At 43.0% G+C, this 18,362-nt stretch overlaps 2 protein-coding genes across 2 annotated transcripts in view; one reads left to right on the top strand and one right to left on the bottom strand.

The window, feature by feature from the left end:
- dnajc17 (DnaJ (Hsp40) homolog, subfamily C, member 17) overlaps nt 1-4,936 on the top strand; it is a 32,326-nt gene extending 27,390 nt beyond the window's left edge. The window contains exon 11 of the mRNA XM_069535880.1: nt 4,677-4,936. Coding sequence (XP_069391981.1) covers nt 4,677-4,805 — 129 coding nt within the window. The 3' untranslated portion in view covers nt 4,806-4,936. The remainder of the gene's footprint in view (nt 1-4,676) is intronic.
- A 2,701-nt stretch (nt 4,937-7,637) lies between these two features.
- Nucleotides 7,638-10,168, bottom strand: gchfr (GTP cyclohydrolase I feedback regulator). Its single transcript, XM_020084788.2, has 3 exons — nt 10,006-10,168; nt 9,402-9,496; nt 7,638-8,286 (listed from the first exon to the last, which is right to left on the bottom strand). Exons 1-3 carry the CDS (start codon nt 10,039-10,041, stop codon nt 8,157-8,159), a joined length of 261 nt encoding a protein of 86 aa, XP_019940347.1. The 5' UTR covers nt 10,042-10,168; the 3' UTR covers nt 7,638-8,156.
- Between the last annotated feature and the right edge of the window lie 8,194 nt (nt 10,169-18,362).

Raw genomic sequence — 18,362 nt, 5'->3', positions numbered from 1 at the left:
GAAACCAAGTGAGGACTCATCAACTCATGACGAAGGACACAGCGGCCTCTAATCAACACGAAAAGGCAATTTCTTGCCTTCTTTCCACTTCAAGCACAGTTTTTTTCTTGTTAACAATTTGTATAATATGATATATAAGAGTGTTTGTGGTGGGCTATGGGTGTAAAACCCAGGTAGTTATACTTTCTTGCATTTGAATCTAGTTCCTCCCCCTTGTCATTTTCATCCATTAAATGTCCAATAAAGGTAAAACATCTACCTCCAGAAGTGGTAATATATGTTATGTAATATTTTACAATAATTACAGGGCATTACAAACAACAACAACCTCAACCCATGCCATCCCACAACCTGTAACAAAAAGGGAAATTAGGAAAATAGTGAGAAAAATAATAATAAAGAAAAGTATAAAAATAAATAACTAAAACTACGTAAATTGAACGTTCGGAGGCAGGGAACACTCCCAAGTTACAGCTCGTCATCTGAAGGGATCCTCTGTAGGGAACTGAAACATTTAAATTGGTTGCCATTTTGTAACTAATTTATCATTTGAACCCCATTAGAAAATACTTAACCTTCTCAAGCTTGAGAAAGAACATCACATCTGTAAGCCAGGTAGAGATGGAGGCAGGCCATGCAAACTTCTATTGAAGAAAAATTCTCCGAAGTGCCAGCAAGATTGCGAAAGAAACTATTTCTGCTTGTTTAGAATTTATGAGGAAAGATAAAATAGCTTTTGTGTTTTTGTGCTGTTATACAGAGAAATCTTGAACGTATTTTGATATCTTTGTTGCACGCATTAAATATCATTTTTTAACAATTGCTGTTGCAGCATTGAGTGCTCAGTAAAACTGTGAATGTACTTCTATGTTGTCTGGCACTGAATCTTTAGTTATTATTAAATAATGCCTGTGATTCAGATTGAAGTAAACAATATGCAGCACAGCAGCAGTCACACTCGCTGTTTGTTCTGCACATTAAATGCTGCAGATACGTTGGCCTGCTTATATGGGAACACATATGCATATACTCAAAGCGAACAGACCTTTTTGTGTTTGGAACCTTGATTTCATTGTCAGTTTTCTTTTTACTTTCCCCTCATAATGCCTGAGTTATTTTTGACATCTTCAAGGTTCAGGCTGCATTCTTACCAGTCCTGCGGCCCCTTTTTGTTTTAATGGGAAATCTATTGCAATCAGAGGGCTTTTCCCGGAAGGCTCAGACGTGAAAGACATAATTTTGCTTTTACAACGGCATATTATTGGATATTAAAGAGGCTGAACTCCCACACCTCCCCTATTCCAGGATCCCAGAGCTCATCCGTCAAAAAGAGAAATGCCAGGGCACCAGGAGTTCAGGTCTTTGCTGCCATTTCTCTTTTCACTGTTTATTTCCTTTACTTAGAAAGTTTCCAAAGACACTCCATCCCTGTCCAATAGGCTTCCATTCCGTCCAATACCATGACCACATACAACCACATGCATACACTTCCATACATAGACTCAAATCTACTCACATTGCACATCACATCCACTGCTGCCTTTTTCTTCTCCTACACTTCACCTTTATATTTTACTTTGCTGAATATGCAGTCCACACACATATTGTATTGTCTTCTTTCAGGTTTTGTTTTGTTGACATGGGTTTTAGCTCAAGGTCACTGCTACACAGAAATATTAATATTCATTTTGTGAAAATAAGGACTTATGCTTTCTCTTTTGCAGCTGGATTTGGGATTTATATTTAATAGGGTTAATAGGGTTATTTTTACATACACTAAACATCCCGCCTGGTGAAGTTTCAAGGATAACTGTAAATTCTGCCACTTCCATATAAAATAATCGACCCGTGTAATTGTAGTCGTCACAATCAGTGATCTGTGAATGTATTCACCCAGACTATTTCTGCAGAGTTTTTCCTGTTCAAGGATTTTGCTGTCAAATAAAAAAGAGGTCTCGACCAGTCTCCATTCAGAAACCAGATGTTGGCAGGACACATGCTTGTAAAGGGTTAAATACAGGAAGTAGATTTGGGCCTTAATCTCAGCATAGTTTTTGGTCTTTACTAACAAAAACAGTGTAATGGTCCAGCAGACCTTTGGGGGTAGTCAGAGTAATCGTGACCTTTGTATGATCCCAGTTAACTGAGAACTTTGAATGAGCAAAGGCAGATGGGAGTTTAGCTTTATTTCATTTTTTCATGGTTGTTTCCAGTGAAGGTTCAGCGATCAATCTACAAATGTAATGAATGCAGATGCAGGAATGAAGACTGGAAGGTTTGATAGTTGTGTAAATGATCATAAACAGAAAGAAAGTGGTTCATCCCTCAGGCTGAGCACCAGTTATCTATAAAATTCATACCAGGAAGCACTGATGCTGCTCAGTGTTCCGTCACTCGCTCACATGCTTACACACGCACACAAAATCTCGCACAACAGCGGAACATTTTTTTTGTAATACGCAGCTGATAGGACAAGTTATGCTGAGGGAGCGCAGTGGCCACCTGCACTGTGAGATGCCTCTCTCTGTGTGTGTGTGTGTGTGTGTGTGTGTGTGTGTGTATGTGTGTTGACTGACTGACTGACTGACTCACAGCACTTCTGGTATTCATGAAGTCATTACTGGCCTGGGGTCAGGCTGGGATGTGCTGTTTAGAGGCCTAGCCATGTGCTGATGTCACATAGCTAATCCTGAGTTTGTTTTTGTGTGTGTGTGTGTGTGTGTGTTTTACTACTATCCCACCTCTGCGGTGGCCTTGTACCCTCTGCTCTTGGCTTTGTACAGGGGCCCATTGTTTGTATTTTGCGGTTTCCTACTTAGTCTGGGCCCCAGCGGTTACTGCAACACACACGCACGCATGCATACACACAGCAAGTGTTTAGTTACAGAGTGATGCATTGGCTAAACATGTACATTGTGAGTTAACACCCCGGGCAAGGAAACATCCCTCATCCTGAGAAAAAAATGCGTCACGCGGCCCATAAAGCACCTGTTAATGCTCAGAATTCCCCTACATCACTGGCCAGTCCACCCGTGACCCCGCCGGGTGGAGAATAGGTCAGACCAATTAGTGAGCGTTCAGGTGCACTTCACTGTAGTGACCAATAGAGGGCAGGGCAGCGTGGAGATATTGTACTTTTTTTCACCAGCTGAGTTGTGTACTTGCTTCTTTTTGTTTAATTCGAAATAATGAGAATCATTTATTTACCGAATGATGCTCGCGTGATATTTCATGGTTATGCGTTAGACAAGGGCTTGAGCTCACATTACTGGAATGATAATAGCAGCTTTCCTCAATCCAGGGGTCGTGATGGAGGTAAGGCGGGGGGGAGTTGGGGGGTAACTTCCCCTTTGCCGACCCTCTCCTCTCCTCTCTTCTTCCTCCATGCTTACCCTCTCTCTCTCTCAGCACATGGAAGCTGGAGTCCCCGTGATGTTTTCCAGATGCCTTAGCTCAGCGAGTGCACTGACAAAAACCTACCTCTCCTCTTCCAATCGCCCTCTCTCTCCCTCTCAGTCCGTCATGCACACACTCACTCGGTCTCTCCTGCAGCTCACTGTCTTATTAAAGAGACACTTCCTTGGCCCGCCAGACTTCCTGGATATAATCCTATAAAACAGTGGCGTACTCTGTGGACACATGCCCCCCCCCTTTAAATTGGCACAACGGTCTCTGTTAGTGTGTTTTTAATATGTGTAAGTATTCAGACGTAAGCATTCGTTTGCTTGCATGATTTAAAAATTGTCTCCTCACTTCTTTAGAATCCCTCGTGCCTCGTGCGTGGTTGTGTATCCTGGCCTGTGTGTGGCATTCACGACCACACAGATCAAGGTTTTTATTTGTGTGTGTTTGTGAGACGTCTGGCTTGTGTTCCACCCTGCTTGATTAGCCATTAGCCAGTGGCTTCCCTCTGTGACACCCCCACACACACAGTAAGAAAATATCTCGCTATCCTCATGCAAGCCCAAGCCCCTCGTAGAAATCACACACGCACACATATAAACACACACAGTGAGAAGCCGGGAAACTGCCAGGCCTAATCCCAGCCCTCATTTTGGGGTTTAATGACCTCAGGCAGTGGAATTACCCTGTCACAGATGCTCGGCAGGCCGCTGTCTCATGCATGTTCACCCATGCCGCCGCGTCGATGTTAAATGAGACAAGATCGTCTGTCCGAGTTCGCCTCCCTCTCCTCCGCTCCGCACCCACAGGCTCCGTCGTGGAAACAAACACGCGGTGGATGGTGACAGTGGTGTCATTTGCTCCGTGTCGCCGTTGTGATGATAATGAACAAAGACATTTAACTTTTCTATGACCCGCTGCTTGTGCAATAGCTTGTTAGACATTTTCCTTGAAGTTTGATGAAGCGCCACTCCACTGCCTTCAGGGCTATCTCATCTTGGGTTTGGAGACTAATGGAAAGCCCGTTTGTGTTACAAAGTGAAGGTGTGCGGTCTCAAAGACACGGACATGTAATGGAAAAATGCAAAGAGTGTTTTGTTTGACCAACAGTCCAAATCTCAGTCATTCAATATTTTTGCTTGAAATGATCCATATCCATGATCCTGAATTTTTCTCAGAAATAACAAATATTTATGTGCTTTAAATCATATGCATTGGTTTTAACATGATCCGTGGTGTAATGACCTCTCTGCGTTAACTTGTCTCCTCTGCAGGCCGCCCTGACAAATGAGCGTGACTACGAGAGCGTGGTGATGATGAGGATGAGGCAGGCTGCGGAGCGACAGAAACTCATAGAACAAATGCAAAGAGAGGATGAGGAGGACGAGGGTGCCAGGTCGTAGCACAGCACAACCCAGCCTGGTACCAGCCTGCTATGAAATGACCTGTTTCATTAAGCTGCTCCATGTGTGTTTTTTTTTTTTGTATGTATACACTGTGGCAAAATAAATATTTTTTAATTTCTAAAAAGAAACATTTTCAACTCTGTGGTTTTTATTAGAAGTCGACCAATACATCCGTTCTGCAAAAACTTGACAGATGGTTGTGCTGCCGAGGACGTTCAGCACATCACCATTTTGCTTTGAGGCTCCAGTTATGAAGTCAAGGTAATCAGTAATCAGTGTTCACATGGAGAAATTTACATTTAAATGAAAGTCAACATTACACAAGATGCTTTATAAGCTTCATTTGTAAATCATCAGCATAATAAAGTTGTTGGTCGACATTAATAATGGGTTAGACTGAAGATGACTGCTGTTCTGCTGAGGGCATGCTGTCTCTGTTTGTCAGGATTTAGTGTTAAGCCGTGTGGTTCCAGAGTTACAGGTTCCTTCACTCAGCTTACAGGGGTGAATCAGGGCTGCACAGCATGTTGTGTATGCATGGCAAATTCAACATTCAGAGTATATATATATCACAATTCAGTAGGAATCTTTGCAGTAATACCTTATGGCCCATGCAGCATCATCTCATATAACATGGTTACATTTACTACACTATGGCTAATTAGTAATAGGTTTGTGGGTATGTGATAATAAGACCTTCAGAGATTTGAGGCATCAGTGAGGGTTTAGTCTTTGTTCACTGTGTTGTAAAAGAGCCAGAACAGATTAGCCCTGCAACAACACGCAAAATCAAAGCGGCATAATGATGTCATTTGCATCTGTCAGCCATCGCCTGGTTAACTGTGACAACTCATTACCTCATTACCGCAGCCAATCAAGTGCAATGTAAAAATAATTATTTTCTGTTGCCTGCATTTTTATTTCAACTTCATTTTTGAGGGTTGTAGTAATCTAAGCTGCAGAATTCATTGCCCTCCATGTTAACCTGTTAATCAGGCCTCAATTGGAGCACCAGGTCGACTTTAATGGGAATTGTTGTGGTCCCATGTGATGAAACGTGAACATACTCTGGAGACGAGGCCCCCTCATTAGAGGTGGTGGTTTAGGTTCCCTGGTCTTCATATACACTGCATCTGAAGCTCTGCTCCAGACTGAAGAGTCCTTCAGACACACAGCAGGTTGGGTGCTGAACTGATTCTTGGCAGGGAGGAGACTTTCTGGAGTTTTGTTGTCACCATGAGTTTGCCAGGCAACCGGCAGAGACTCTGGGAAAATCGCTGCTCTCAGCCAAGAAATAGTCTGGCACCACCGTCCTCCTTACAACTGCATGTGGCTCCATCTTAAAATTGAATTGGACATTTCAAGTCTTATTGATCTTCTCTTCTCATTGAGAAAGAATATTGAGATGTTTCTATGCAAAATGAAGAACTACTGCTTTAATCACCCACTGAAAATCTTTGATGGAGGCAGTCCTTGAATAATGAATGAATGGCTCATACCTTGTGATAACATTTATCTCAAGAATATTCCCCCTCATATATCATATTTGCACGTATGGGTAGAGTTGGTAGATGATTGTTTTGAGACCTTTCAATGTTTCTACTTTAACCGAAAAACATGCCACCTGCTTCAAAACCATCTCTTCTATGAAATTGACCTCAACAAATTACTTCTTAGTTACTGTTTTAAGCCCTTTCACAATAAGCTTATGTAACCGATACCTAGAAGACTTTCCTTATTGCTTGTTTATGCTCTTCGTAGTGACACGCTACCGCTCTGTGACCCACATTAAGTCAGACGTTTCAGTGCCAGACTGTTGTGGTCGCCCTGGGTTTTGTAACAAGGTCCTCTGCCTGTGGAACATCTATTCATCCAAAGTCTCATTTTCCTTTTCTTGGGGTACCATGGCGTAATGGGGTGTCTGTGTCTTTTGGGCTTGCGTAGCGGCGCTTTCTCTTGTCATTGTGATATTTAGGAGACGCATGGCAGCTCTGCAACATCCAAGCCAGCCATCCATCTCCCTACCACCCCTTCCTCTGCCTTGCCGTGGCTCTGTTACACAATGTCCAGCTGTGGAGTGGTGTGGTGGGAGACATCTGCTCCTCTCCTCTTGCAAAATCCCCTCATCACATGGACTGGTTTATGCGTGGCTCTTTTTCATATCCCCATGTGGAAAAAAAAGCCCAGAAACACACAAACTCTGTCCAAATGACAACAGAGGAAATACAATTACAGGAAACACACTCACCACCAACCCTGCCCTGAGCCCACAGTGGCTTGTGCTGCATGCGAACCAGGATGCTCTGCCCTATCAACAACTGCAGCAGAGTCCTTCATATTACCCCCCCCCCTCCCTGATTTCTGTAGATTGTCCCTATCAAAGCTGCCATATCAGTGTAGTCAAAGAATGTGTGGAATCCCTGTGGCTACGGAGCTGAGAAACACCACTGCATTTTCGATCTTGGGTGTGGAGGTGGAAGCTAAGTCATGTGTGAGGCTGCAGATCTCAAGTTTGGCTGTGAGCTTGCTGGAAAGGTTTCTGGTTTGCGGATTGGTGATCTGGGGCTGGCCCCAGACATGTGCTGGCAGACCTGCAGCTGGAACCAAACCAACCAGCGATTGTTTGCTCTCAGAGGTCGACTCCTGTGCTCTGTGTCTGCAGTGCCTCACGTTTGATCCTGCAACATCCCTGTCAGGTGCAAGACCTCAAATAAGAGCTTTCTAATATTGTTTAAATGTATTTGTTAGGTGGCTGCTAGATGGAGTGTCAGACGGCTATACAATATAAATATATACAATGTTGTCTGTGAATATTACAAGGACTCAATATTTTATTCATAATTTGTATTTATTTTATTTCATTAATAATTACACAAGCAATCATTATCATTACATCATCACAACTTACAAAACACCCTTCTGTCAGCACAAACTTTTCTATTAGTCTATTATGTACTTATAGGAAAGAAAGAACTGGATGAGGCCTTTTAATGACTCTACTGTAATTTCTTTAATTAAGTTCTAATACTGCGCCCTCAGTCCATAAACTTAAACTCAGTCATCAGGAGTAAACAGCAAACAACATGGACAAGCAGTCTCATAAAATCTGTGGAATGTAGTTTGGTGTTCCCCTGACGTGTCAACTATCCATCGTAATCTGAAACCTTTCGTCTGGGATAATCTCAGATTTAAGATCTTTTGTCTGACTTGGCTAATGTTTCTGTCAGTGTGACACACAAGGAGCAGAGAACCAAAGTTAGCACAAGAAAAAACTGTTCCGCACAATTCATCTATCTATTCAAATGATCAGGTGTATTTTGATACAGTCAACACTGGCTCCATGATCGATCACTCCGTCTCCTTGTGCAGGCACCACACCAGCGTCTGTCCCACCCCTGTCATCGTCAGCACGCGGAAGCCAATCTTCTCCAGCTTGTCCAACACGAGACGTGGTGGATCGTCCACATGGTACTCGGAGCTAAATGAGCATAAACACAAAGTTACTGTACTTTCCACAGATGTGGGATTTCTCGGGTCTGTCAGTAAATTTAGGCGGAAAGTAGAATGCTGTTAATTGTTCTGCTGCTTGTTCACTTCCTCCCACACCTCGGTTTGTTTCCCAGCAACATTTGAATCAGATTGCCAATGACAACACTTCCCAGATCTGTGTTCTATCAGTTTGAGTGGTTTATGCTAAACCTGCAAACCAGGTTTCCCCCCACCCCCTCGCTCCATGTGACCTGATCTCAGCTGTCGTCAATATGTACACGTTTACTGCCAAAAATGAGAGAATCACCAGCGTTAAGTGCCTAAATATGGAAATGGGGCTCAGTAAGAGCACATTTACAGTACACCTGGGAGTCGGATCTCTGTGTGGAGGTCCATATTGGAAAAGTGCTGTTATGGTTTACTATTTCCATGATGGCGGTAGTGATGCTTTCCAAAAATGAATCAGATAAAGATAGAAACTCTTCACTGTGAAACTCTGAGCTGAACGATGGATATAAATCACAAGACTGTATATAAAGATGGACGACATGACATCTCCCCTAAAGTGAAGCCAAAGCCTCTAAATTTCCCCCCTGGTGGCTGACTGCAGAATAGCTCATAGATATGTAACGCTCTAAAAACAGGGTGAAATGTCATGATTGACAGCAAAGTGCAGTTGGAGCCACAATGATCCATCTGAAGCCGTCCAAACCCGAGACAAACTAACCGAGCAGGCATTCTGTGTTTTGTGTCCGAACCCCGACCAGACCTCAATGCTTTCCTCGATTACAAGTATGTTGCCAAGCCAATGTGACCAAACCCGGAAATCACTTTATAATCTTTGCTCAAACCCATCCTTTCTTATTGGGTCTTTTTGGGCCACATTCTTACTGAGAGCTGTGACTGACTCACAAATGTTCGAGGATGTGGATCGAGACTTTTCCAATTGATGTCCTCGATGCAAGATGGCTTCATTTCTGGATAGTGGGAGGAAGTGGAGACGTGTTGTCCATCTTTATATACAGACATTAATATCTACTTGCCCTCATTTGAGCAGCTGCCTGCCACATTGCACCCGCTACAATTACTGACTGCAATACTCACAAATTGTTTCCCAGCATGGTTGTTTTCCTGGCTCCCAGGTAATTCATGACAGCTGGATCGGAGTACTCATCTCCCACATTTGTCGGGCCATTCTCCTGGAAGACAGATATTAAACACATTAACTATACAGCTCATAGTTTGTTCTAAATATGAAGGTAAATGACTGCGTTCAAACAACCCGTCTCCTGATATTGGTGCAGCATCTTACACCTGCAGCTCTGTGCCAGACCATAATCTCTACTATCTGGACGGACTATAAATAGATGAGCCAATACTCAGAGCTATAGAATTAGGCTGTTACATGTGCAGGCAGCAGAATGAACATGCAGCAACAAGAGGCCGACAACTGGGCAACATGTGTTTTTGATTAAGGGCACCATAGCAAAAACACACACACGCACACACTCACACAACCCTATGCACGCAGCTTGCACCGCTTGTAGCCTTCACTGATTGTTGTTTCTACTTTGCAGGACATTGCACATCTACAATCTGCAGTGATCCACTCTGATTATTAGTAGGAGCAATAAATAAATCCCCGCGTCTCCGGCTCGAGCGCGCGTCCTCTTCCTGAGAGCGTGGCACGGACGCGGGGTTTACGCACCAGTCGGATCTGCGTGCTGATCAGCATGTGCGGCATCGCGTCCCCTCTCTGCAGCGTGGATCCCCCGGGAGACACTGACTGTGGAGCTTTTCTCCACAGACGCGACAGTCCGCTTCCCCCCGCGTCTTCAAACTCGCTGCTTCTGCTGACAGCTCTGCGCGGAATGCGGAAACACCCACCGCGACGGACCAATCACACGCTCCCCTCCTCAGCATCTGTCAACAGGCTGCGCTGCACCGTGTTGCACAACTGGGATCAGTAGTTTGTTGACATGGGAAATGTTGGAGTTCAGTCTGTGTCACTTACCAGCCAAGTTTTTTATTATTTAATTTTTTCCAGAGTATCACATCCTCAGTGCACAAGTCTTCTGTTATGCCTCATTACTCTATGACTAGGAAAGTTAATAGTAATCATAATCATAACAACAAACGTAATAATAATAATAATGGTAATGAAAAAACAATATAATCATAATGGTAATGATGATATAATAATGTTAATGAAAAAAAAACTTTATTGAAATAGCACTTCTCAAAACAAAGTTACAAAGTGCTTCATAAATAAAACACACAATACATAACAAACAAATCATTAAAATAACATTGAAATTCAAATCACTGTCAGTTTCTTGTGTTTTCACATATTCACACTCATTAATTGTTTATTACATTTGCTAAAACAAAAGTGAATACATGCACATAGGTGTATCACACTGTACCTACACTGTCTGGAACTCCAATTTCCTTCCCAGACATTTATTAATTTCCTCCTCGCTGCAGTAATAATAATTTTTGGATCAGTCTCATGACAGCGGGAAATGAAAGGCACAGACCAAAGGCCAACAACAATGGCAGCGACTCTGATAAAAATCAGCAATATGAAAATAATGTCCCATGCACCGATGCCAGAAGGAGCCCGGCGGCCCTTCAGTTAGAGTCTTTGCATGTCATGCTCGGTGGGGAGGGTAATTTAAAAGCCTGATGGCAGCTTCGTGTTATTATAGTAGGCAGTCGTGAGTATGAGCAAAGCAGATCTCATTCAGAAATGCCCTGCACCGCAATCATTTTTTTCCCCCCACTAATAAAATGGTTATGTTTTTGCTGTAGATGTTATGCTGCTAAATTTGATATAGCTCTGCAGATGACATGGATACTGTTTGTTTACTGTCAGATGGGTCAGCCATGATTCTGCAATCTGTGCCCCCTCCTCTACATCCAGGGACACTGCAGGTGCTTGCTGAGGATTGCTGGGTAGATTGCCACCTACTGGCTCCCAAGATCACTGTCATCCACAGCTTGTGTGGCATTTCTGTGATTCGTGCACCACATCTTCAACACTGATTCAAAACATTTTACATTTAAATCGACAAGAGCTTTCTCGTTGAGTTGACTTTGGAAAACAGACACTTGTTGACTGACAAACTAATATTTTTGCATCCTTCAACATAAAGAGCATTTGAGGGTCGACAAATGAAAGGGATTTCCAGAGGAGCGTCTCTTCTCGAATGTTTTATCTGTCCCCATTAACCTGAGACCTCCTCCAGGAAAAAAAACAGGAAAGCAGCGGGGCTGTTGCGGAGGCCCCAAAAACAAACCATAGACCGACCCCTCACCCATCCACCCACCTCGCCACAGAAAAAACTATTCTCTCCAAACATAGTTCCCTCTGTGGTCTTTTCCTGTGCTCCTGCAGTGTCTTCCTGTGCCGGCTCATCTGCTGCTGGTTATTGGAGTCCTGTGACCTGGTGGTGACAGTGGAGCACGTCCCTGGCGGTTGTGCAGGAAGCAGTTGGATCTTTTGATGAGGCCTTCGCCTTGGCATCCTCAGCTTAAGTGTGACGTCCTGTTGCTGCTACGCTTCTGTCACATGATCGAGCAGTGTCATAAAAGACTCATGTGCATCAACAAAAATAAAACTATAACATATAAGTGAACACTTTTCTTTAGAGTACAAGTATCCATGATAACTAGAATTGGACTAAGTAGAGCACATACCTCCGCCAAGGACCAACAGTCCACTTTTAAATTCACCAGAACCAGACTTCTGTTTAGATACACATCTTATTTACATGTGAATATCAGTCCCCTAAAAATGCCAAATTTTTTTCATCAAGATCCATAAATTATTCTCTGGTAAATTCGTCACAAACGCCCTATCAAAGTTAAAGAAAGTAAAGAAAGAAATTCTGGATGTGCCCCGTGATCTGGATCCATACCAAAAGTGGGTTCTTTCCTGACGAATGCAGTATCCTTTCAACAAGTTTCATTTTAATCTGTGCGTAATCTTGTTTACAAACTATCAAATCGTCAAACAATTAGACAGGGTTGAAAACATGACTTTTTCTGCAGAGCTAATAAAAGGAACTTAAATGCAGGATTTATTTGGCATCAAGTTCAGCGGTGGAAAGAAAAAACTTTTTCAACTTTAAAAATGAATATTTCTGCAAAAAAAAAGAAAGGAAAACAGTAGCTCATTTGCTTGTTTTCAATGTAGGGCAACCTATTTAACACATGGTGTTTTGAATAAAAACAACAATTCCTAGAATATAAACTCTGTGTCCAGTCATGTCCTGTTCCCGATGCCTCAGACATCCCACACGCAACCTGGAGCTCCCTGAGATAAATACGTCTGGCTGATTTACCTGCTGTGAATATGTGTGGGTGAAGGCCTGTAGTGGGAGAGCTGCACTGCTAAAGCAATCACTTTAGATCCCTGAGTGGGGATTGAATGGGGGATGAATTATACATCAGTCAGTGTGTGTGTGTGTGTGTGTGTGTGTGTGTGTGTGTGTGTGTGTGTGTGTGTGTGTGTGTGTGTGTGTGTGTGTGTGTGTGTGTGTGTTTATATGAAGATTTACTGTAGGTGTATGTCAGAGTGATATTCCAATAATCTGCAGGGGGATTTAAACTGTGGGAGAGCAGGGACCAGGGGCAGCTCGTGGATAGATTGGGTGTTAGGGTTACACCTCATATATATACATCCGCTTAATTGCGATGAATCAGGGTAATGTTGGGACTTTCAAACTTGTGAATTTAAACCAGTGTCTGTGTGTGTGTGTGTGTGTGTGTGTCTGCCTGTGCGGTACCACGAGCTTCACTCAGTCGCTTCTGCAAGAAGCTGCATCACTGCCCTCCTTTCTGTTTTCCAGATTACACCCAGCCTCTTACATAATGTGTCTCCAAGCTGCACTGATATTACCCAGCAGCTTCAGCAAGGTTCAATTCTCCTCTTCCTCCTCCTCTTCCTCCACCACCTCCTGTGTTTGCCTCTTCTTTTCACCTCACCTCACCCCTCGCCTCCTACTTTGAGATGCCACACTCCCTGATAGATGATACCGCCGGCCTCAGGAATTTCACCACGTATCATGGTGGCGGTGCACATCGCTGTCACCAGGTTAACCATTTGTTGAGAAACACCAGGATGCGGTTTCTGTGGTTTGTGCGTATGTACTGGAGGGATTTGTTTTTTGGTGGAGGCTCTCTTCCAGTGATTAAGAATAATGTCATCTGAAATTTGGAACGATGTGTTCTCCAAACTGCGTTTTCTCTCTCGTCACCTTGAATCAGAGCTTGATTTTTGGGGATTTATTAGTCTGTAAGTAACAAACATGAGGCATAATGAACACAGAGGAACAGAGGAGAACTTGAACGTATCCAGCAATAAATCCTGGTTAGTTGTAGATGTTTGCCTGTGTTGTGTCCCAGTGAGTCTGACCACAGTAATGTGCATTTGCTTGCACTAATTATCGCTACTTAGGTATACTAAAGCCGACTCGGATGCTTTAGAGACAGAACATTTATCCTCTTTGTTTAAATTATATTCATCTGGGAGTCATCAGAAGAAGTTCCAGGAACAGCTGTTTATTTATGACCAAATCAGCCACTATGAACTTACAACAGAAAAATCTGCTGCCCCGCACAACATTCACTTTCTCACCAAATGATTAATCACATCTTGGTGTCAACATTTTTGTTCACACATTAATTATTCAGCCCAACTTCCGCTTTTTCCCCCTCGTGATTTAAAGTTTTTCGATGGATCTGAAAGGACTCTCAGTTCTTGAGAAATTAAGAAGGGTTCTCAAAAATCTGAACCATCTCTTTTTAGACTCCAGCCTGACCATCACTTGTCAGCTTATTCATTAAGCTATATTTCTTTTCTCTGCTACATCATAAAAGTGTTTATTCCCACATTTTGTTCCCCAAAGTTGAACATTTGTCTGAATGTCCCATGGCCAAATGAGATGAAATTAAAGGAAAACTAACAATGATATCGATCAACTTTAGTTTACACCCTTGTTGTTTTCCATAGAGATGGAAAGAGGAGGAGACGTTCATGTGAGACAAGCATTCAATGGCCGGGCTGAAACCTGCAGTCTACATCTGGTGAGTCCGACTACTAATGAATTGCTTTGGTTTATAACCAAATACCTGTATGTGTCTGACATTACACAGACGTTTCTCACCAGGTGAGTAAATCATTCAAACTCCTATATAAGCAACACACGCAAACAGTGATGAAGCAAATCTAGTTTCATTTTATGAAAAACATTGACTATAAAATCTTTACTGCAGATAAACCAGATAGGATGAACACACCATTTATAAAAAGCTGTGCACACAAACAATAAAAAGTGGCAGTATGTTGTAGAACTGTTTCAGGAGGACCCACTAATGACAACAACTAATTCTCAGTAAACCTGTATAGAATCTTAATCTGAAAAGTTACTATAAATGCCAAAAGAATTACATCACAATTCAAAACGTACATCTGCCCACTCAATTTACCATTATAACATCTCAACAGGAAATAGCACATAAAGATGGAATGGTTAACTGAACAGAACAATGACAACATGGAAGTGAACCGCCAGGACTGAGTCTCATCACAGTTCCCATCAGGCCTGTGGTTATTATCATGTTTCTTATTATATGTTGCCGCATGTGGTTGCTGTTTGTGAAAGAGTCCCGGAGAGGTAATCCGCTCAGAGTATCGCCGCAGCCTCACTACACGAGGAATGGTTGCTGCTAGAAAAACAGCTATGAGATGACAATGACTTTGGCACGAGCGGGGGGACAGCTTGACTTTATTTAATGCATAACAACAACAACAGCAGCAGCCGCAGTGCAACAGCCACACTGATAGCACACAAGTTTCACTGGTTGGTGAACATGATGTGTGATGATGAAGCAGCTGCTTTAGAGGAATTCAAATATTTTCTTCTCCTGATGACTTAATTTGATCATTTGTTGCCATGGTTACTTACTATTGGATGCTAAGCTTCACCTCATGAAAGGCAGAAGTGCTCAGCATGTAAGAGGACTGTTGAGAAGTGTGCGTCAGCTGCAGGAGCATTACATCCCATCATTTTCCATTAATAAATTTAAATGAATTGTCCGACTGTCTGCCGCGTATCCGGTTTAAAAAGAACAGAATATCCGAAGGCACAGTCTTGCACGTTGCAGCGCACACTCAACACATTAATCACGTGAAAGGGGGCGACTTCAATAACTGTGGCCTTCACTTGTCCTGACAACAAAGCAGGGAAGAGAGCAGTGGATGATGGGAGTCGATTACGTGACAATGATGTCATGGCACTGCTCGCTCTGATCGAGGCCATATGTCTCATGGGGTTCCCTCGCGATGCTTCAGAATGGATTTCCTGACGGAGAGTGATTGGAAGCGTAGGTGGGGCACGCACACAACGCCACAAACCTCAGACATATCAGTAAACAAGTTATAAGTCACCAGAAACACTGCGAAACTTCACTTCAGCACCGAACGACGATAAATTTCGTGTGATTTTACTGTCTCCCTGCCACACATAACTAGTAAATTACCATCTCGGCTCTGAATCCACGAACGCATCCGAAATTTGACCATTTAACACGTTTTGGGGGTTTTGAGGTACATGAAGACTAACGTGCTCCGACTAACGTGAGTAACTCAGTGGAAACTCTTGGAAGCACATTCAAACACACATGTGCTCACACACACGGGCCGTTATGGTTTTACAAGATGATAGATGATGCTGGGGGCAGAAAGTCACATTCTTAGATGTAGTGTGGTCGTGATGGTTTTTCTCTTCCCAGACCAATGGCTCACTGACACTTATCTAATTCATAATTTGCTGCTTTATTACAAGCTTCAGCTGAAGCACAAGTTCATGTGGGAAACATGGACACCCGCACTGCTACACACACACACACACACACACACACACACACACACACACACACACACACACACACACACACACACTACATGCTCTGTGCTTTTTAGTTTTGCATTTTCACTCTATTTCTCCGTCTTGTACTTTATTGAACTGAGTGGGAGTTTGAGTAATGAGGCTTAACATGTAATCCAGGCCTCCCTCTCTTATCTGTGCTGGTCCTCCTCTTCGATTTCATCCTTTTTCTCTTCCCCCTGCAGCTTTTACCACTTCTGGAGAAGCCTTGGTTATCTTCAACACTCCTCTGTTCGACCACATTGCATTCCACATAAATCAGACCTTCCTTATCTCCTATCAGCACTGATGTTTGTGGGTCACTTCAAGATGTTGACACGTCCCAGATGGAGCTCGGCTTTCTGCCGTGTCCCTCGTGAACTCATCCACACTTGATGCTTTTGCCAAATAAAGTATTATTATTAAAATGATTATTATTATTTTTATTAGAATCCTCTAAAATTATTAAGTATTGCATGTTTATTCAATATCACTTCATGATGTCTATTTTAGACTGCCCTCTTGCTGCTGTAACATTGCAAATTTCCCCAGTGTGGACGGATAAAGGATTATCTTATCTTAATGGAGTTCACTGTTGGGACATCTGGAGTTCCTTGATTTGGCTGTAAAATGACCCCTGTGCTTCAGACAACTGGAACAGATCTCCCCCTCCAAAGAGAACAACATTGAAACAGCATTCTGAGTCTGATCAATAACCACAGTGTCATTGACAGGTTGTCACATAGAAAATATAATATGAATATAATACATAGAATTTCATTGCAAGACTGAATGATGCAAAACGCTAGGGAAAATAATTATTATATTAACTCTGGTTTGATTTTAAAAATCAAAACACATTTTAATCCTCCAAGAGCACATTAATCTTGATTTTTTATTTTGTACACCAGTGGTCTAAAGCTTTTGAAACTCATTGTTCGGTTAAAGTTGTGGTTTAATAATAAAAAAGTATGTGTGCTCATAAGTTGGTTATTCATCAAATTTAGATGTGAACTTAGTTAGAATCTGCAGCTGTTCAACATCACATGGGTGTTTCTCCTACACCCGAACACTGGGGATGACAGAGGTACGAGGTCAGAAAACTCAACAGGGAACGTCCGATGTTCGACGTTAAATGGAATGCAATGTGATGACAGGGAATCTGATTAATAATGTCATGTTAACAGTCCGAGCCATGGATTTTTCTAACGTTTTAATATGAGTTCCTAGATATCGTGAATGCAACAAAAATCCAGCTTGCACACATCATACCGAGTCTTAAGTAAAACCAGCTGATCAGCCTGATAGATTAGTGTTAAAGTGATCAAACGAGGGAGAAAACTGAAAAGAAAAGCTACTAAAGTGATGTGTCAGTCAGTGGCCGCATTTCTGGTTTGAGTTTTCTGATTTAAATATGAATCCAACCGCAATATACTGCGTCGTCTGAACTGCATCGTGTTGGCAAAAGTTTCCCAAAGGCTGCAGCACTGGGACAGGATACTGCAACAATTGACAAAGATGTGTTCAAGATGACCTTTGAAAGATAAGTACGTTGCATTATTCTCTTTCGTGCTGAGTGGCCCTGTGGTGTTCCAGGAAAGACAATCTTGTCTGGGAGCTGTTGTACTGTTGACTCAAAGCCACAGAGGCTCCCCTTTCCCCCTTCTCCGTCCCTCCATCTCCTCCCGCTCTGCCTCCCATTCCTCTGTCTGCATCCATCCAACCCCCCCCCCTCCCATCATGGCCTTCATGGGCTGCTTCCCATCTTCCCCTTCGTCTCGGTGCACGCTCTAAATGCACCAGCCCGGGGGAGTGGCTGCTTCTTATTCCTTGTCAGCGCGATCCCAACTGGGCCACGGCTTAATGAATCATTTCCTCCAAGATACGGTGAGAAAATCACTTTCAGAGTTTGGAGCGGGCAATCGATGCAGCGTGAAGTGCATATGCCCTCGCTTCTCTCTTCTCCCCCACCCCCCCCGCTCTGTGGTGGAGCCAGGCACAGTTTGTATACACATGTGCATGCAACCGGTCACACACGCACACAAACCAACACAGAGAGCGCCGCTGACGTTATGTGTCTCTTGTTGTATTCTCTACTTTACAGGCCCACTACTTAGGCCCCACGAAGCCG

This window comes from Paralichthys olivaceus, chromosome 12 (genome assembly GCF_024713975.1).
Source record: "Paralichthys olivaceus isolate ysfri-2021 chromosome 12, ASM2471397v2, whole genome shotgun sequence".
In the NCBI taxonomy this organism is placed as follows: domain Eukaryota; kingdom Metazoa; phylum Chordata; class Actinopteri; order Pleuronectiformes; family Paralichthyidae; genus Paralichthys; species Paralichthys olivaceus.
Note: the sequence above shows the minus strand (reverse complement) of the source record. Positions and strands in the feature narration are given on the sequence as shown.